The sequence below is a fragment of the Carcharodon carcharias genome, chromosome 17 (assembly GCF_017639515.1).
Source record: "Carcharodon carcharias isolate sCarCar2 chromosome 17, sCarCar2.pri, whole genome shotgun sequence".
NCBI lineage: Eukaryota > Metazoa > Chordata > Chondrichthyes > Lamniformes > Lamnidae > Carcharodon > Carcharodon carcharias.
In genome coordinates, this window is record NC_054483.1 from 4,998,716 (window position 1) to 5,019,690 (window position 20,975).

General features: G+C 48.1%; 1 protein-coding gene across 3 annotated transcripts in view; it reads right to left on the bottom strand.

Moving 5' to 3' along the window:
• dock5 (dedicator of cytokinesis 5) overlaps nucleotides 1-20,975 on the bottom strand; it is a 171,275-nt gene that overhangs the window by 12,858 nt on the left and 137,442 nt on the right. For all 3 annotated transcript variants that reach the window (XM_041209787.1, XM_041209785.1, XM_041209786.1), the window contains 10 exons: nucleotides 16,949-17,105; nucleotides 13,972-14,012; nucleotides 10,918-11,008; nucleotides 9,851-9,970; nucleotides 8,405-8,494; nucleotides 8,208-8,312; nucleotides 5,786-5,927; nucleotides 4,358-4,439; nucleotides 1,753-1,837; nucleotides 446-532 (listed from right to left, as the gene is read on the bottom strand). In XM_041209787.1, coding sequence (XP_041065721.1) covers nucleotides 446-532; nucleotides 1,753-1,837; nucleotides 4,358-4,439; nucleotides 5,786-5,927; nucleotides 8,208-8,312; nucleotides 8,405-8,494; nucleotides 9,851-9,970; nucleotides 10,918-11,008; nucleotides 13,972-14,012; nucleotides 16,949-17,105 — 1,000 coding nt within the window. The remainder of the gene's footprint in view (nucleotides 1-445; nucleotides 533-1,752; nucleotides 1,838-4,357; nucleotides 4,440-5,785; nucleotides 5,928-8,207; nucleotides 8,313-8,404; nucleotides 8,495-9,850; nucleotides 9,971-10,917; nucleotides 11,009-13,971; nucleotides 14,013-16,948; nucleotides 17,106-20,975) is intronic.

Consider the following 20,975-nt stretch of genomic DNA (forward strand, 5'->3'; position numbering starts at 1 on the left):
CTGCAAGTTCCCCTCTAAGTCACTCACCATCCTGACTTGGAAATATATCGGCCGTTCCTTCACTGTCGCTGGGTCAAAAATCCTGGAGCTCGCTCCCTAACAGCACGGTGGGTGTACCTACACCACATGGACTGCAGCGGTTCAAGAAGTCAGCTCACCACCACCTTCTCAAGGGGCAATTAGTGATGGGCAATAAATGCTGGGCCCAGCCAGCGACGCCCACATCCCGTGAATGAATAAAAGAAACATTAGGGAGGTCTTCACACAAAAAGAATGATCGATGTAGAAAATGGGATGACAGTCAGTGAGCTGGTGACCAACACTAGATTTATCTCAGCGAGGGAGGCTTTAGGGTTGAGACTTGGTTGGAGGGGTCTCCTCAGCTGCACCAACTAATTCTTGTTAGCAAAACCTCAACATGAAAGTGAAAGAAACGAATGCTTACAGACATAGTCGCCTTGACCTCGAACCACTGTAGGATGCCGGGGAACTTGTACACTGTGGTGTACGTCACTCTTTCAATCCACATTGTCTGGAAAGTTAAAACACATCTTTAGCCCACAAGGGTTACTCGTCACTTTACCCCGACCCTGACAGAGGGTGACAGGAGTCACCTGATTCGCATACATGTGACTGCTGGCAAACCAGGCCCAACAGGTCAGAAGGTCGGGTGTTCAAGCCCCAAGTCATCCAGGTTGACACTCTTTAAATGCAGAACTGAGGGACTGCAGCCCTGTCGGAGGTGCTGTTTCTTTTTGTTTGGATGAGATGTTAATCTGAGGCCCCCATCTGCCCTCTCAGGCGGATGTAAGAGATTCCCGTAGGTCAGTATGGGAAGCAACATCATGCAACCAGATTACGAAGGTAAATATTCCGTGGAGCTGGATATCTGAACTAAAGGCAGAAATACACAGAAATCTGTGGAGGGAGAAACAGAGCCAATCTTTCCAATTGATGATCTAAGATAGATCAAGTGGTAATTTGGTTTATTGGTACTGCAGGAGATTTCAGATCAAGGGTCTAAGGTTAAGCAGGGCCTTTGGGAGAGGGCTCTACATTTCCAATTTTAGAACCATCCAGTGAAAGAGAGTGAGGGGGATTCTTACGGGTGGAGAGAGCTGGTATGAAACAGTTGCTTGTTAGTGCAGGACCTGAACATTGCTAAAAAGAGACATGCTGCCAAAGATTTTTGTCTTGCACTTATCAGGACAAACACAAGAATACCAAATTGCAAATAATCGCAACAATTTATACTGCAAGAGAAAAGGCTGGTGGTTGGTTGGCAAGTCAACTCTGATTGGTCAAGGAGTTGCCATGGAGAAAGCATCGGAGAACTATAGGTTCCCCAGACTCCTGGGTTGTTCAAAAAAGGTGCAAGGCTTGATCATATTCCTTTTGTTTGTAGAGAATGGGTCCCTGCGTATGAATGTATGTTGCTTCTAGCAAGTATAAATGAGCCACATTACGAGCTTGACTAATTATCTTAAATTGGTTGTGAATGTAGCTATTAGCGCACTCAGGATTGTTCAAGTTTTGCACCATTTTTGAATTACTCGGGAGCTTGGGATGCCTATGCTTTTCCTTTGCTTTCTCCATGGCACTGCCTTGGCCAATCAGAGTCGACTTGCCAACCAATCAGCACGCTTTTCTCCTGTAGTATAAGTTGTTGTGGTAGTTTGAAATTTGGCATTCTTGCATTTGTCTAAATGACGACATGGATTAGCACTTCTGCACCATGACTGTGTGCCTTACCGCAAATTCATTGCCGGGATCTTTCTCTCCTTTCCTGAATGGCCGTGAATACTGGAACTGCTGAACCTCGTTAGCTCGATAGAAGCTGTTTGAGAAACAGAGCGTGAAAAAGGTGAAGAGAGTCTTGGCCCTGCCCCAAACCCGTTCGCCATTCTCCAAAAAGAGCAAAATGGCCCTCTCTCGCTGGGAGGCTGCAAGTAACACAGAGCGACATAGCACAGAAGGAGGCCATTCGACCCATCATGCCTGTGCTGGCTCTTTGAGAGAGACAGACAGAGACAGCTATCCAATTTGTTTTACTCTCCAACTCTTTCCCCTAGTCCTGCAAACGCAACACCTGCCTTCATTAGGTAGCCCCTTCTTGGGGGCAGTGCTGGACTTGGGGTGGACTGCCTGGATGTTAGAAGGTTAAGGGGTGGTTTAATTGCAGCTTTCAAGACATTAAGAGGAACAGGATGGGTAGATAGAGAGAAACAATTTCTGCTGGTGGGGGAGATTAGGGGGGCATTAGCGGAAGAACTAGAGGCAAAGCTTTCAGGAGTCTAATCAGGAAACACCTCAATACCCAAAATTTGGAATTCTCTTCCACAAACGGCAATAAATGCATGATCAATTGTTCATTTTCAATCTGAGATTACTCATTCCGAGTTATTAAGGGATGTGCGGTAAAGGTGGGTATATGGAGTTAGGCCAAAGGTCAGCCATGATCTCACTGAATGGTGGAACAGGCTCGAGAAGGGCTGAATGGCCTCCTCCTGTTCCTAATTTCCAATCGGGCCCAGCAATCAAGGTGTGCTGGAACTGAAGCAAAATTCATCTCTTAACTTCTCTCTGAAGAAGCCAGCCCTATGATCATTTCATCAATTTGCTGAGCGCTTCAAATCGGTGCTCTCTGGTTCTCGATCCTTCAGCCATTGGGACCGGGCTCTCCCTATCGACTCTGTCCAGGCCCCTCATGATAAGACCATAAGACATAGGAGCAGAAATTAGCCCATTCGGCCCATCGAGTCTGCTCCACCATTCAATCATGCTGATAGGTTTCTCAACCCCATTCTCCCACCTTCTCCCTGTAACCTTTGATCCCCTTACCAATCAAGAATCTATCTATCTCGGTCTTAAATACACTCAATGACCTGGCCTCCACAGCCTTCTGTGGCTATGAATTCCATAGATTCACCACTCTCTGGCTAAAGAAGTTTCTCCTCATCTCTGTTCTAAAAGGTCTTCCCTTTACTTTTGTCAGGCATGACCTCCCCTTGATGAAACCATGCTGACTTTGCCCTATTTTACCATGCACTTCAAAGTATTCTGAAATCTTATCCTTAATAATGGACTCTAAAATCTTACCAACGACCGAGGTCAGGCTAATCGGCCTGTAATTTCCCATCTTTTGCCTCACTCCCTTCTTAAACAGGGGGGGTTACATTAGTGATTTTCCAGTCCTCTGGGACCCTCCCTGACTCCAGTGATTCCTGAAAGATCACCACTAACGCCTCCACTATCTCTTCAGCTATTTCCTTCAGAACTCTGGGGTATAATCCATCTGGTCCAGGTGATTTATCCACCTTCAGACCTTTCCGTTTTCCTAGCACCTTCTCCTTGGTAATGGTCACCATACTCACCTCTGCCCCCTGACTCTCTTGAACTTTGGGGATGTTACTCGTGTCTTCCACCGTGAAGACTGACGCAAAGTACCTATTCAGTTCCTCCGCCATTTCTTTGTTCCCCACTACTATTTCTCCAGCGTATTTTTCCAGCGGCCCAATGTCCACTTTTGCCTCTCTCTTACTCTTTATATATCTAAAAAAAATTCTTGCAATCTTCTTTTATATTACTGGCTAGTTTACCCTCATATTTAATCTTCTCCCTCCTTATTTCTTTTTTAGTTGTCCTCTGTTGGTCTTTGTAGGCTTCCCAATCCCCTGGTCTCCCACTGCTCTTCGCCGCATTGTAGGCTTTCTCTTTAGCTTTTATGCTGTCCCTGACTTTCCTTGTCAGCCATGGTTGCCTCGTCCTCCCTTTAGTTTGCTTCTTCTTCCTAGGGATGAATTTTTGCTGTGTCTCCCAAATTACTCCCAGAAACTCCTGCCATTGCTGTCTTTCCTGCTAGGCTCATCTCCCAGTCAATTCTGGCCAGCTCCTCCCTCATGCCTCTGTAATTACCTTTATTTAACTGTAATATCATTACATCTGATTTCAGCTTTTTCCTCTCAAATTGCAGGGTAAATTCTATTATATTATGGTCACTTCCTCTTAAGGGTTCCTTCACCGTAAGCTCCCTTATCAAATCTGCCTCATTACACATCACTAAATCTAGAATTGCCTGTTCCCTAGTGGCTCCACCACAAGCTGCTCCAAGAAGCCATCTCGTAGACATTCCACACATTCCTTTTCTTGGGATCTACTACCAACCTGATTTTCCCAGTGTACTTGCATATTGAAATCCCCCATGATTCTGAACACCCCTGTCAAATCTCCTCCCGGCCTAAACGGGCCCAGGTTAAGGGGTGTGAGAATACGATGGAGGGGTTGCTGGGAGGGGTAGAATCCACTGAGTCAGACAAAACGACCTGGGGAAATGGTGCAACAATGGAAGCTGACTTACTTCAGGATCTGCTCCGGAACAGGCTTGTCCTTGTAGTTCAAAGGGAGGTTAAGGACTGGCTTCACAGTGAAGCATTGCACATCTGGGCACTCAGTTAAGGAATGGAATCAGTACTGGATTCACACCTACCTGATGACTAAAACTGCTCCTTGTCCTCAGTCTATTCCATAATTTCTCCTTTATCCATAACTCCAGTGGCACAGGGAAGATACTGGGCTGCATTTTAACCAGGGACGGGTGGTGAGGGAGGCACAGCAGCTATGGGAATGGGTAGGGGTGAAGGCATTAGGAGCCCCAAAAAGTGAACTCGGCTTGGGAACCCAACATGGTCTCACCTACTTCTGGATTTAAATCAGGTGGGTTTCTAGGCGAGCATGGAAACCTTGGCTGCTGGGGGAAGGGAAAGGGGAAGGGGTGGCGTAGTGCTAATGTCCCTGGGCTAGTAATCCAGAGGCCCGGGCTAATGCTCTGCGGACACGGGTTCAAATCCCACCAAGGCAGCTGGTGGAATTTAAACTCAGTTAATAAACCTGGAATATAAAGCTCGTCTCAGTAATGGTGACCATGACAACCATCATGGATTGTTGTAAAAACCCATCTGGTTCACTAATGCACTTCAGGGAAGGAAATCTGCTGTCCTTACCCAGTCTGGCCTACACGTGACTCCACAGCAATGTGGCTGGCTCTTAACTTCACTTTGAAATGGCCTTAGCAAGCCACTCAGTTCAAGGGCAATTAGGGACGGGCATCAAATGCTGGTCTTGCCAGTGATGCCCACATCCAATAAAAGATTAAATTAAAGTAGAGGCAATTAATTGAGAACTTAACCCAGTGTTCTGCCAGGACAGCCAGTGGAGGGGTTTCCTGAGTTAACCGCAACTTGCCAGGGACAACCAGGTGATTGCACAATGTTGGGGGGTGTGGGGAGTGAAACTGGCTGGCAGGGAAGCCTTTAAACAGCGAAACTGAACAGCTGTAACCATGGTCAGGAGAAAGCTTATGGTGACTTCTCAGTGGTTCTTTCACTGCTTCACAGGTGATTGCAAACTTCTTGGATGTCAGTTCCCGTTAATGGCACTTCACTTGCCTTCAGCTGCATTACCCTCCTTCCAGCCTTCACCATGCTGTGGGAACAGCTTGTTTAGCCAGCCTGTAGGTCACTGATGAGGAACAAGAGCGGCAGCATGACATGGCGGGTCGCTGTTGAATCTTCACCCTCCTGGAACAAGGCTTCATTACCAAGGGGGCAGGCATTGCCAGTAGCCATCAAGAATGTAACATGGCAGCAGCGGTGGTAACAGCCTGTGATTTTTGAACATTTGGCTGAACAATCTACAAGTGTCAACCTGTTAACACACAACAGAAGCCTGGCTGTGAATGTGAAACAGACAGATGCCTTAATAGTCTCTGGCCAAGGGCAAAGGATACACTGCTTGGGGGAGGTCTTCAGCTCATCACTAGGTGGTGAGGTGCTTGTCATCTTCTCAGCATTTGGGAATTGGGTTGCCAGTTTCAATCGAAAGTCCTCATATCGTTCATACTCCTTCCCACGGTAAATAAACATTCGATTCTGGAGAAGGCAGAGAGACAGATTGTGCACCATCTCTGAACTGTCACTTCAGTGTACACGCTATCTTTACAAGGGGCCTTGTCTCTTCAGATATATTTCTGATGTACACACACAGCTTAATCCAGACTCAGGCTTCGGTGCAGAGGAGCTCCACTCTGCACCGAAGTCAGGTTATAAATAGAACGGTGTTGAAGCCAGTTATATTCTGTATCTAACCCCATGCTGTACTTGTCCTGGGAGAGTTTGATGGGGACGGTGTAGAGGGAGATTTACTCTGTATCTAACCCCATGCTGTACCTGTCCTGGGAGTGTTTGATGGGGACAGTGTAGAGGGAGATTTACTCTGTATCTAACCCCGTGCTGTACTTGTCCTGGGAGAGTTTGATGGGGACAGTGTAGAGGGAGCTTTACTCTGTATCTAACCCCGTGCTGTACCTGTCCTGGGAGTGTTTGATGGGGACAGTGTAGAGGGAGCTTTACTCTGTATCTAACCCCGTGCTGTACCTGTCCTGGGAGTGTTTGATGGGGACAATGTAGAGGGAGCATTACTGTATATCTAATCCCGTGCTGTACCTGTCCTGGGAGTGTTTGATGGGGACAGTGTAGAGGGAGATTTACTCTGTAACTAACCCCGTGCTGTACCTGTCCTGGGAGTGTTTGATGGGGACAGTGTAGAGGGAGCTTTACTCTGTATCTAACCCCATGCTGTACCTGTCCTGGGAGTGTTTGATGGGGACAGTGTAGAGGGAGATTTACTCTGTATCTAACCCTGTGCTGTACCTGTCCTGGGAGTGTTTGATGAGACAGTGTAGAGGGAGCTTTACTCTGTATCTAACCCCGTGCTGTACCTGTCCTGGGAGTGTTTGATGGGGACAGTGTAGAGGGAGATTTACTCTGTAACTAACCCCGTGCTGTACCTGTCCTGGGAGTGTTTGATGGGGACAGTGTAGAGGGAGATTTACTCTATATCTAACCCCGTGCTGTACCTGTCCTGGGAGTGTTTGATGGGGACAGTGTAGAGGGAGCTTTACTCTGTATCTAACCCTGTGCTATACCTGTCCTGGGAGTGTTTGATGGGGACAGTGTAGAGGGAGATTTACTCTGTATCTAACCCCGTGCTGTACCTGTCCTGGGAGTGTTTGACGGGGACAGTGTAGAGGGAGATTTACTCTATCTAACCCTGTGCTGTACCTGTCCTGGGAGTGTTTGATGGGGACAGTGTAGAGAGAGCTTTACTCTGTATCTAACCCCGTGCTGTACCTGTCCTGGGAGTGTTTGATGGGGACAATGTAGAGGGAGCTTTACTCTGTATCTAACCCCGTGCTGTACCTGTCCTGGGAGTGTTGATGGAGACAGTGTAGAGAGAGCTTTACTCTGTATCTAACCCCGTGCTGTACCTGTCCTGGGAGTGTTTGATGGGGACAGTGTAGAGAGACATTTACTCTGTATCTAACCCCGTGCTGTACCTGTCCTGGGAGTGTTTGATGGGGACAGTGTAGAGGGAGCTTTACTCTGTATCTAACCCTGTGCTGTACCTGTCCTGGGAGTGTTTGATGGGGACAGTGTAGAGGGAGATTTACTCTGTATCTAACCCCGTGCTGTACCTGTCCTGGGAGTGTTTGATAGGGACAGTGTAGAGGGAGCTTTACTCTGTATCTAACCCCGTGCTGTACCTGTCCTGGGAGTGTTTGATGGGGACAGTGTAGAGGGAGATTTACTCTGTATCTAACCCCGTGCTGTACCTGTCCTGGGAGTGTTTGATGGGGACAGTGTAGAGGGAGCTTTACTCTGTATCTAACCCCGTGCTGTACCTGTCCTGGGAGTGTTTGATGAGGAGGGAGGTTTACTCTGTATCTAACCCCGTGCTGTACCTGTCCTGGGAGTGTTTGATGAGGACAATGTAGAGGGAGCTTTACTCTGTATCTAACCCCGTGCTGTACCTGTCCTGGGAGTGTTTGATGAGGACAATGTAGAGGGAGGTTTACTCTGTATCTAACCCCGTGCTGTACCTGTCCTGGGAGTGTTTGATGAGACAGTGTAGAGGAAGCTTTACTCTGTATCTAACCCCGTGCTGTACCTGTCCTGGGAGTGTTTGATGGGGACAACGTAGAGTGAGCTTTACTCTGTATCTAACCCCGTGCTATACCTGTCCTGGGAGTGTTTGATGGGGACAGTGTAGAGGGAGCTTTACTCTGTATCTAACCCCGTGCTGTACCTGTCCTGGGAGTGTTCGTTGAGGACAGTGTAGAGGGAGATTTATTTGGTTGGAGCATTACTTACCCGTAGAAAGGAGGGGAAGCCCTGGCCATAATAGCCGACTGCAAAGTACTCCGGCAAAGGCCTCATGGCCTTCATTATCTTCTCGTAAAACTTTGCCTGTTGTTTCTGTGACAGGGATGCACAATAGTCAGCGGTGAGGAACAAGAGGGAAACACAGAAGCTTTGCTGTGAGCGACCTGTGTCAGTGCGCCTCTTACCAGGAGATGGCTGAGCTCCTCGTACTCGAATATCTCTTTCTCGTACATCGCCGCCAACTCTTTGCACAGTTTGATTGCGTTTTCCCACATCTGTGAGCGAGATGGGTAAATCTCAGTCTGGTTAAGACACGTTGGGAGGTCACTTATTAATCAGAAGGTGCAAGGCTCGGTGGGGTAGAGGAACAAAGAGATCGTGGAGTACAAATACATCAATCACTAAATCTGTATCACAGGTCAGCAAGGTCATTAGGAAAAAAACAAGCACTGGGCTTTATTTCCAGAGGGATAGAATTGGAAAGTAGGGAAGTTACGCTAACCCTGTACTGAATCTTGGTTAGACCACATTGAGAGCGCTGTGTGCAGTTCTGGTCACCATATTATAAAAAGGATATAGAGACACTGGAGAGAGTGCAGAGATTTACAGTTTGATCCCAGAAATGTGTCGGGTTACATATCAGGAAAGGATTGACAGGCTGGGTCTCTTCTCTCTTGAAGAAAGGTGACTGAGAGGGTGACCTAATCGAGGTCTTTAAAACTCTGAAAGTTTTGATCGAGTGGATACAGAGAGAATGTTTCCTCTTGTGGGGAAGAGCAGAACTAGAGGTCGTCAATATAAGATCGTCACCAAGAAATCCAATAGGGAATTCAGGAGAAACTTCTTCACCCAGAGAGTGGTGAGAATGTGGAACTCGCTACCACAGGGAGTGGTTGAAGTGAATAGTATCGATGTATTTAAGGACAAACATATGAGGGAGAAGGGAGTAGAGGGTTAGGATGGTAGATTTAGATGAGGAAAGATGGGAGGAGGCTTGAATGGAGCATTAACACCAGCATTGACTGGCTGGGCTGAATGGCCTGATTCTGCGCCGGATATCCTATGGAATCCTGTGGAGATCAAATATGCTCTCCTCCCCTTCATTGGAGAAGCTGGGACTGTTCTCCTTGGAGGAGAGAAGGTTGGGAGGAGATTTGATCGAGGTGTTCAAAATCATGAGGGGTCTGGACAGAGTAGAGTGGGAGAGACTGTTCCCATCGGTGGAAGGATCGAGAACTAGAGGGCACCGATTTAAAGTGATTGACAAAAGAACTGGAGATGACATGAAGAAAAAGCTTTTAAGGAGTGAGTGGTTAGGATCTGGAATGCGCTGCCTGAGAGTGTGGGGGGAGGCTGATTCAATCAAGGCTTTCAAAAGGGAGTTGGGTAATTACCTGAAGCAGGGCTATGGGGAAAGGGGCAGGGATGCAGGGGGAGTAAGTAAATTGCACTTGCATGGAGCTGGCACAGACTCGATGGGCTGAATAGGATCCTTCTGTGCTGGAGCCATTTTATGACTCTTCTATTCTAAACCGCAAAGGCAGGAGGATTGGAGGATGGGAGGGTTCGAGTGACACAGAACTGCAGTGTGCGTGTGTGTGTGTGTGTGTGTGTGTGTGTGGCGTACTGACCTTGCCCTTGTCACAGTAATGGATAATTTCTTGGTAGAGCTTCTCCTTGAGTTCCCGGTTAGTCAGTGCTTGGTAATCTTCTCTGTGGATGAGGTATGCAGCACAGGACTTGTCCGACCACTGCATAGAGCAACAGGAGAGAACACAGGGAGACTCACGAACAACTCCCCAGTTGTTTCTGGACCAAGCCTCTTAAAGTTGCTTACAGTTACCATACTATCTACCACCAAAATGAATAATATAGTATATGAATTTCAGTGCCAGGTAACAGTGACTGTCGGGTTGTAACAATGAGCACATCCCCTCGGCTGCTTGCAATAGGCAGCTGTACTGACCGTATTAAACTAGCCCGAGCTTGCAAAACACAGAGCATAATGTCTAACATTAGATATTCCACGATTGGGCAGCACTTACTCAACAATCCAGAGTGTGCTGAGAATTACACTAACAACCTATTGAAGATTGTCAATCAGGCACACAATGTGTGGCTCGCTTATACTTACTAGAAGCTACCTATATTCACAGGCAGGGACCTGTCCTCTACAGGCAAAAGGAACATGTCCAGGCATTGCTTCTTTTTTGAATTAAACAAATGTCTGGGGGCCAATAGTTCCCTGGTGCATTCCCCATGGCGACGCATCGACCATTCAGAGTCGACTTGCCAACCAACCAGCACCCTTTTCTCATGCAGTGTAGACTGCTGCTCCCTCTGAAATTTGGCATTCTTGCATCTGCCCTGATGAGTGCAAGACGAAAGGCTTTGACAGCCTGTCTCGTTTCTCAGCGACACTCAAGTCCTGTGCTACCCAAGCGACTAGCCTTGTAGCTACTGAGGGGAAAAGGGATCCGTTGAAGCAGGTGGGGATCTATGCTGAGGGCGTGGCACTCACACTATAAAAATCTGCATGACACTGCACCTTGATTTTGCCATCAGCGCCCGGGTGCCGTTGCAGGTGGCAGTGCCCCAGCCAAGCCACGTGCTGGGACCTCTCCTCCCTCCAGTAGCAGGATGGCAAAACATGGACACCCCTCCTTGACTGAGGAAGCGCATCAAAAAAGCCTCTTACCTGGAGCAGTTCTGCGTGCAGTAGCAGTGTGTAGGCAGCTTCAGTGTAGTTTTCACAGTCCCGGTGCAAATCCCGCAGTTTGTAGAGGTACCTGGCGGTGACAACAGCAGCGAGTTAATCCGTCCACCGTCGATTCCTCCAGGTTTCAGAGAGGATCCAGAATCTATTTGACTCGATTTTGACGAGCTGGATTATAACCCTCTCAAAATACGACAGCCCAAGTCTTCCCTCCGTCGCCCGGTCCCACGCCAGCCAACTCTGGTCGACCTTTTCCTATTCCCACGCTCGCGTTCCAAGGCTCGAACTTCTTCCCGAAATCCCTCCGCCTGGCTGAATCACACCCCATCCCCACCACCCCCACATCCCCACCTTCCCCCCACCCCTACCCCCACACAACACCCCCAACGCCACCTCATATTATCACCTCAAAGACTTGAGTCCCATCCCCACATTAACCTTCTTCCTTCCCGCTCACAATTCACTGCCTTCCTTTGACCATAAAGCATGTTAAAAACAAAAAGAACATTCTTGGGATGATGCCAAGTATTTAAGACAGAAAATGCAGGAGAAATAGGCCATTCAGCCCTTTAGGTCTGTCCTGTCATGGTTTACCGTCATGGCTGATCTATGTCAACTCCACCTTCCCAAGCTATCCCCATATCCCCCAATCCCCTTCGTATCCAAAAATCTACCCATCTCTGTCTTGAACGTGCTCAATGACTGAATATCCACAGCCCTCTAGGGTAGAGAATTCCAAAGATTCACCACCCTCTGAGTGAAGAAATTTCTCCTCATCTCAGTCCTAAATGGCCTATCCCTTATCCTGACACTGTGAACCCAGTGTCTGAGATTCCCCAGCCAGCATCTAATGTCAAGACCTGAATAAATTTCACTGAGGTCACCTCTCATTCTTCTAAACTCCAGGGAGCATGGGCCTAGTCTCCTCAATCGCTCCTCGTAGGATAATTCCCTCATCCCAGGACTCAGTCTAATGAAACCTTCACTGCACTCCCTCTCAGGCCAATATATCCTTCCTTAGGTAAGGAGACCAAAACTGCACACAATATTCCACTTGCAGCCTCATCAATGCCCTAGACAATTGCAGTAAGGTGTCTTCGCTCTTATACTCCAATCCCTTCCTAACTGCTTACTGTCCCTAACATTCTGTGATTCATATACCAGGACACCCAGGTCCCTCGGAATATCAACACTTCCCAATCTTTCACCATTTCACGATATTCTGTTTTCCTGATAGAGGGGGGTAATTTTGCACATCCCTACGTAATATTCCACCTGCCATGTTCTTGCCCAGGTTTGAACCCCTGTCCCCAGGACATTAGACTGGATGACTAGCCCAGTGACCATTTACCCCCATGCCACCATGGACAGAAGTAAATTTACGGGGCAGGGTTTGCCACTCAGCCTGTGGGCACGCGCCCGACACGCCCGAGTGTGAACTAGTGGGTGACGACGTTGGGCGAGCGTCCCGGAGTCATTGCTCAGTCGCGCGAGCGTTGAGTCAGCAGCACACCTGCCGACAATTAACAGGCCTGTTAAGGCCATTACTCAACAAATTAACCTGTGCTTTTCGCCTCCTGTCCTAAGTTACGGCTGGCGGGCGGGAGGATTGGCCAGTCGGCCTCTGGATTTTGAAGCAACGTGGACGAGGTTTCCATAGTTAAATAAAAAAAATTAAAATCTTTGGGCAGAGTTGCTCAAATCTACACGTTCAGGCGAGTGAGTCCGCCGTGTGGACAGTCCAGAATTTTAAGAACTTTACTCATTGGTGTAAAATACTTTGGCTCCCTGAGGCAGCTCTCTGCCTCCGGGGAGATTTCTTTCCCTGCTCCCTCACTGATGTCAGCGCTCGCCCTCCCTCCGCCCCCTCGCCAGTGCTGAGCTACTCAGCTCACCTTTCACACCGGCTGGCCGCTATTTGACCAACCGGCGTGAAATCGGGGTCCCGGCTGGGGGTTGGTGGGGGGGTGCGACTGTGGGTGGTGGGCCGGTTCCAGGGGCCCACCCGCCCGACGACCTGAAAATTCCTGCCCACGAGGTCACAGACAGGTGGCTGGTAAATCGGAGCGGCTGAAAGCGACTGAGTTACAGGTAACCAAACCAGAGTAAAGCCCGATTACAGCCCCCCCACCCCATTTCCAACGCTGGCTGGAGGTTTAGAACAGCAATGTCGGCACTCTTCAGATTCAGTTTATACTCGAGGTTCAGTGAAACTGGAGGAAAACAGCACCTCATCTTCCCTCATCTTCCGATCAGGCACTCTACAGCCTTCCGGACTTAACACCGAGTTCAACCACTTCAGATCCTGAACTCTCTCCTCCATCGCCACCCCCTTTCTGATCCACCTTTTCTCCTATATTCATTTCTATTTTTTAATTAACTTTTTTTCCCGCTTATTTTCATTGTTGTTATTTCTTTGCATTTTTTATTTCCATTTTTAATCATTGTTTTATCCCCAGCTTTTAGCCTATTTTCGATCTTTTATCCCCACCACCGTCCCCTCCCCCCACCCCACCTCCACTTGGGGTCTGTCACTTCTCCTGGTCTCTCACTTTTCCTGGTCTCTCACTTTCCAGAGTGCTTTCCCTGGTCTGGCCATTATCACATTCTGCTTTCCACTCTTAATGTTACCATTAGCACCTCCTTTAGTCAGTACCGCCACTGTTAACAACCCTTTGACCTTTTATTTATGATCTTTCGCAATGTCTCTTTTGCCCCCTCATATCGCTGGCCCTCTATCCAGCTGCACCTGTCCCACCAGCCCCCTCCTCCCTTAAACAGTATAAATTTCACCACATTTCTACTTCCCTTCAGCTCTGAAGAAGAGTCACACAGACCCGAAACGTTAACTCTGTCTCTCTCTCTCCACAGATGCTGTCAGACCCGCTGAGCTTTTCCAGCCAATTTTTGTTTCTGTTTCAGTAACGCTCGAGACTGTTAATTATTTGCAAGGTGTGGATCAGGTCTGCTCTCAGTCTCCTTTTGCGAAGTGAAACTGTGCAGGGAGGGTGTTAAAATTCGGTGAGGCCTTCCTACCTGATGTAAATGTCTTCTCGTTTCTTTTCTTTGTAGAAAGTCTGGGGTAGAAATGAAAAGGAAATTATTTTGTTTTACGTCTCTCCTTCATTTCCTCTCTGCCATCGATTAAACTTTATTCTCCCCTTCTGCTCGTCTCCTTGCTGGGGCGTGGGGTTGGGGGGGGGTGGGGTTGGGGGTACGGGTGCTGCTGGTGGACATCTCCAACCCTCTGGCACCCTTCCCTGTGCTCGCCTGGCAGGCTCCCTTGCTCTCTTTAGACCATGGGACGCGGGCAAGGGTGGTATTTACTTCCCCGGCCCCCGTTACAATGGGGTGGCTTGTGGTGCCACTTTAGGGAGGAGTTGATGTGTCTGGGTCTGAGTTGCATGTAGGCCAGGATGGGTAAGGGTGGCAGATTTCCTTCCCTAAGGGACATTGGCAGACCAGGTGGCTTTTAGTTGGCCACAAACCTGACAGATCAGACCCACTTTTACCAGCTGATCTCTCGTAACTCTCAAAGCACCTTGGCGGGATTTGGAACTTACATCTGCTGGATCATTAGCCAACGCCTCGGGATTACTAGTCCACAAACATGACCACTACTCTACTGCTCAGCAAGATGGGTGGGGGGTTGCCCAGTTGCCGAAGTCAATCCTGGTCTCTCTCTCTCCCTCTCTCTCATTGTCACACGCAGGTGAAGGTGGCAGCCGATATGTTACTTACAATCCCGCCAAATACTCCCACAAAGTCAGGTGAATGGACACCTCCAAATTAAATGGTGCAGGGATTGGATATTTTAACCTTCTGCAATTCAGAGGAATTGAAAGACTGCTGTAAAAAGAGACAAATTCAAGAGCTTGAAATGGAACTGTCAGGTGAGCCCCCCCCCTTCCTTGACGTACCAGTTGAGAAACCTGCCAGGGTATTCTCTACCACGCTCTACCGCAAGCCCACCTTCACTGGTCAATATACACGTTGGGATTCTTACAGTTTCACACGCTATTAGATCGGTCTTATCGACAACCTTGTAAATAGGGCCTAAGCCATTTGCTCACCATGCAAGTTTGATGCTGCAATAGGGCACATCAAAGGCATCCTGCAGGATAGTGACTACCCTGATCAGATCATTTCACGCTGTATAATCACATAAACTCCTGAACAGGCCTAAGGCTGGCACTTTCGTCCCTGAAAGGTACCCAGTCTACCTCAGATTAGTCTGGAAGGGCAAGGTATCTCAAAAATTTGAGCAACAGGTGAAGCGAGCTGTTTCACGCTGCCACTATGCAGTAACGACACAAGTGGTATTCGCCCCTAACAGGATGTTGTTGTCAAACCACAAAGACATTCTGCCTCTCACACAAATGAGTGATGTAGTAAATGAATTTCAGTGCCAGTGTGATGATGGGTACATAGCCCGTACGTCCCAAAGACTGGCGGGTTGTACCAAACAACATGTCCCAGCCGCTGTTCACAACGGGCAGGGTACAGACTGTACCCAACCAGCCCGTGCCTGCAAGACTCAAAGCACAGTGTCCAACATTAGATGTGATTCTGCGATTGGACCACATTTGCTAAATAATCCTCAGTTTGCTAAGAATTACACTGACACCAGTTTAAGATTGTCAGTCAGGGTCATGATGTGGCACATGCGCGTGTACTGGAAGCTCCGTATTTTCATACCCAGGACCCTGTTCTTTTCAGCTGAACAAAATAAGTGACAGCCATTTGCTGGTTCATTCCTCAGGGTAATGCTTTGACCAATCAGGGTCAAGCTGTCTGGTTTAAATTTCAAACAATGCTCGGCAGTTAACTGTCAGTCACCATCAACTGGTGTGTTCTCCATGGCAACACCTCTACCAATCAAAATCCACTTGCCAACCAATCAGCACTCTCTTCTCATACAGTATAAAGTTGTTGTTTTCCCTGACATTGGTATTCTTGTGAATTGTCCTGATAAGTGCAAGACAAAAAGCTTTGACAAAAGTATCTTTGTCCATAATACTCAAGTTCTGTACCACCAAATGACTAATTGAAAGATCACAAATCAGCTTTTAATAGAAAATTTCAATACTGTTTTATTTTTGTTTTGAGACCACTGCACTATTCAACCCAGCTTCCTGCTACACATGAACTTCTAACCATCGCCCCATGACATTCAATGGCATTATCATTGCTGAATCACCCAGTATCAACATCCTAGGGGTCACCATTGACCAGAAACTGAACTGGATGAGCCATATAAATACTGAGCAGGTCAGAGGCTGGGAATCCTGCGGTGAGTAACTCACCTCCTGACTCCCCAAAGCCCGTCCACCGCCTATGGGGCACAAGTCAGGAGTGTGATGGAATGTTCTCCACTTGCCTGGATGAGCGCAGCTCCCACACTCAGGAAGTTCAACACCATCCAGGACAAAGCAGCCCCCTTGATTGGCACCCCATCCAGCCCATTCACTCCCTCTGCCACCAACAGCCGTGTGTACCATCTACAAGATGCACAGCAGCAGTTCTTCTTTGTATGAAGGCTCTGTTAAGTGCAAAAGCAAGGAGGTCATGATAACCCTTTATAGGTCACTGGTTATACCCCTGCTGGGAGCATTGGGTTCAATTTGGTGCGCCAAACTTTAGGGAGGAAAGCAACGCCTTTGGGTGCGGAGGCGATTGACTAAAATTGTACCCGGGTTGGGGGGGGGCTTCAGTTTTGTAGAGGCACTGAGAAGCTGCAGCTTGGACACCCGCTACCTCTGCCACTTAGAAGGACAAGGGCAGCGGACGCAAGGGGACATCCCAAGTCTTCCATCGCTCCTGCCATTGGTCACAATATTTTTGAAACCGGACCCAATACTCCAGCAGGGGTGTAACCTAGTGACCTATAAAGGGTTATCATGGCCTCCTTGCCGATTTACTTTTAGCAGAGGCTTCATACAAAGAGCGAGCGTGGGCACTACTCCATAGCCGTTAACAAAGGGTTTTCATTCCCAGAGCAGCCGACACTTACCAGCACGTTGACAGTGCAACTCATCTGGTTCTCTTTGCTTTCATCGTGCATGATGGTCCTGTAATCCAGCAGGTTTTCCAGCAGACTGGTGACTAATAGGACAAAGGCCTCCCCGGAGGCTGCGAGGTACTTGTGCTTTCTGCAGTGCTCCAACAGGCTGTAGAAAGGCAGGGTGGTTATCGACAGTCAGCAGCGGCTCTTGTGATTCGCAACCCCCCCTCCCCCACAACTTGCCAGCGGTCCCCTCCAGTCCGATGCTCGCAATACTGAGGAGGTGCTACACTGTCAGAGGAGCCGGCACACACTTTCCTGATTCTTATTAAAAGCTTTCTCTCTTACACATATTTTTCACTGCTGAAACCTTTCCCGCTTTCTTCACTCTGGACTTTTCAGTTTTCACACGATTTATCTCTCCCTCTCTTTCTTCCCCCTCGCTTTTTTTGACTCACATTTTACCTCAACTGCTTCACTCTGAGTTTTCCTCGCATTCCCTCTGAGAATCTCGTGCGTCTTTTCATTACATTTCTCTCTCTTTGAATTTCTCTAACCCGATATTCCTGACACGTTACACTCTTTGGATCTGGCACACGCTTTCTTGGAGTACTTTTGGGGCATCGCAATGTTATATTGGACACTATTTTGTCAGGGGGGGGGCCTGTTTCTCCAGGAGATTCCCACGGCACTTCTTGTAGAAGAGAAATGAAAATTCCTGGAGTGTCCTGGCCAATATTCATCCCTCAACCCAGCAACACGATGGTCATGAGTCCCAATTTCCGGCTGTGGGATCTTGCTGTGCACAGATTCACTGCCACAATTACCTGCACAAGGACAGCGGCGGCACTTCAAAAGCATTTCACTGGGGGAAAAGCACTTTGGGATGCTCTGCACCTCCACCCCCTCCACTCCCATAACCCTCGACTCCCCTGTAGATCAAAAATCTGGCGACCACAGCCTTGAACACATCCTTGCACACTATTCTCTGAGGGAAGAGATCTCTGTGGAAGGGATTTCCAAACACTACAGCCGTCTGAGACAAGAAATTCCTCCTCATCTCCAACTAAAATGCTCAATCCCTTGTTCTGAAACTGTGCCCCCTAGTTCTAGATGCCTCTCATGAAGAGAAACATCTTCTCTGCATCTACCCCGTCAAGCACCCCCTCAGAAGCTTATATGTTTCAATAAGATCACCTCTCATTCTTCTAATCCCCAATGGAGTATAGGCCCAGCCTCTCCCAGTAAAACAACTCCTTCATCCCAGGAATCAGCCTAGTGAACCTTCCCTGAACTGCTTCCAATGCAAGTATATCCCTCCTTAAATAAAGAGACCAAAACTGTACACAGTAATCCAAGTATGGCCTCACTGAAACCCTGTACAGTTGTAGCAAGACTTCCCTACCTTATATACTTCATCCCCCTTTGCAATAAAGCCTATCACTCCATTCACCTCCCTAATCACTTGCTGCATCTGCATACTAACTTTTTGTGTTTCATGTACCAGGACACCCAGATCCCTCCATACCACAAAGTTCTGCAGTCTCTCCCCATTTAAATGTTATACTGGATGGAGGTATGATGTCTATTAAACAATTACAGTGGGACACTCCACTCTCTCTCTGCCGCACCACATAAATACAACATTGTCACCAGTTATTCATTCCCTCTCTTTATTATTCTGAACAAAAAACTTACATTTATACCATGTCTCCCGGTGTCCCAGAGCATGCTACAGACAAAAAAAATACTCTGAACTATGGGGGGCAGCCCATGAGTGGGTAAATGGAGCTGTACTTTGTACACAGCAAGATCCCATGAATGGCAGTGACCAGTTGAGATGTTTCTATGCTGTGTGCTAAAGGGAAGAGGGCAGCCCTGCTGATAAAAGTAGGGAAAATCCCAAGATATTGTATAAGTACATCAATGGGAAGAGGATAACCAGGGAAAGAGTAGGGCCCATAAGGAACCAAGGGGGCAATATGGGTGGAGCCAGAGGACCTCGCTAGAGTGTTGAACCAATACTTCACATCCGTCTTCACCCAAGAGAATGAGGATGAAGGTATCGAGCTCGGGGAGAGAGACTGCGAAGTTCTTAAGTAAATTGACAAGGTATTGGAGGTGTCGGCAGGCTTAAAAGTGGACAAATCTCCAGGTCCAGATGATTTGTGTCCCAGACTGCTGAGGGAGGCAAGAGAGGAGATCGCAGGGGCTCTGACCTAAATTTTTAATTCCTCTCTGGCCACTGGGGAGGTGCCAGAGGACTGGAGAACAGCTAATGTGGTTCTGCTATTTAAGAAGGGTTGTAGAGATAAGCCAGGGAACTACAGGCCAGTGAGTCTCATGTCAGTGGTAGGGAAACAATTGGAGAAAATTCTGAAGGAGAGAATCTATCTCCACTTGGAGAGGCAATGTTTGATCAGGGATAGTCAGCATGGCTTTGTCAGAGGGAGGTCATGCCTAACAAATCTGATTGAATTATTTGAGGAGGGGACCAGGTGTGTAGATGAGGGTAGTGCAGCTGATGTCGTTTATATGGATTTCAGCAAAGCCTTTGACAAGGTCCCACATGGGAGACTTGTAAAGAAGGCAGATGCACATGGGATACAGGGTAATTTGATAAGGTGGGTTCAAAATTGGCTTAGTTGTAGGAGACAGAGGGTGATGACAGAAGGATGCTTTAGTGACTGGAAGCCAGTGTCCAGTGGTGTACCACAGGGATCTGTGCTCGGTCCCCTATTATTCGTCATTTATATAAACGACATAGATGACTATGTGGGTGGCAGGATTAGTAAGTTTGTGGATGACACAAAGATTGGCCGAGTGGTTAACAGTGACTTTGAGTGTCTTGGGCTATAGGAAGATATAGATGGGATGGTCAAATGGGCAGATAAGTGGCAGATGGAATTTAACCCTGAAAAGTGTGAGGTGATACACTTTGGAAGGAGTAATTTGACAAGGAAGTATTCAATGAACGGCATGACACTAGGAAGTTCTGAGGAACAAAGGGACCTTGGCGTGTGTGTCCATAGATCTCTGAAGGCAGAGGGGCATGTTAGTGGGGTGGTGAAAAAGGCATATGGGACACTTGCCTTTATCAATCGAGGCATAGGTTACAAAAGTAGGGAGGTCATGTTGGAGTTGTATAGAACCTTGGTGAGGCCACAGCTGGAGTACTGTGTGCAGTTCTGGTCACCACATTATAGGAAGGATGTGATTGCACTGGAGGGGGTGCAGAGGAGATTCACCAGGATGTTGCCTGGGATGAAACATTTAAGTTATGAAGAGAGGTTGGATAGACTTGGGTTGTTTTCGTTGGAGTAGAGAAGACTGAGGGGTGACCTGATCGAGGTGTACAAGATTATGAGGGGCATGGACAGGGTGGATAGGGAGCAGCTGTTCCCCTTAGTTGAAGGGTCAGTCACAAGGGGGCATAAGTTCAAGGTGAGGGGCAGGAGGTTTAGGGGGGATGTGAGGAAAAACTTTTTTACCCAGAGGGTGGTGAGGGTCTGGAATGCGCTGCCTGGGAGGGTGGTGGAGGCGGGTTGCCTCACATCCTTTAAAAAGTACCTGGATGAGCACTTGGCACATCATAACATTCAAGGCTATGGGCCAAGTGCTGGTAAATGGGATTAGGTAAGTAGATCAGGTATTTCTCATGTGTCGGTGCAGACTCAATGGGCTGAAGGGCCTCTTCTGCCCTGTGTGATTCTGGGATTCCATCAGAACCACCACAAGGGTTTTGGTTTCATTTTGCATTTGAAGGATGTCACCTCAGACAGTGCAGCACTCCCTCAGTACTGACCCTCCGACAGTGCAGCATTCCCTCAGTACTGACCCTCTGACAGTGCAGCACTCCCTCAGTACTGACCCTCTGACAGTGCAGCACTCCCTCAGTACTGACCCTCTGACAGTGCGGCACTCCCTCAGTACTGACCCTCTGACAGTGCGGCACTCCCTCAGTACTGACCCTCTGACAGTGCGGCACTCCCTCAGTACTGACCCTCCGACAGTGCAGCACTCCCTCAGTACTGAC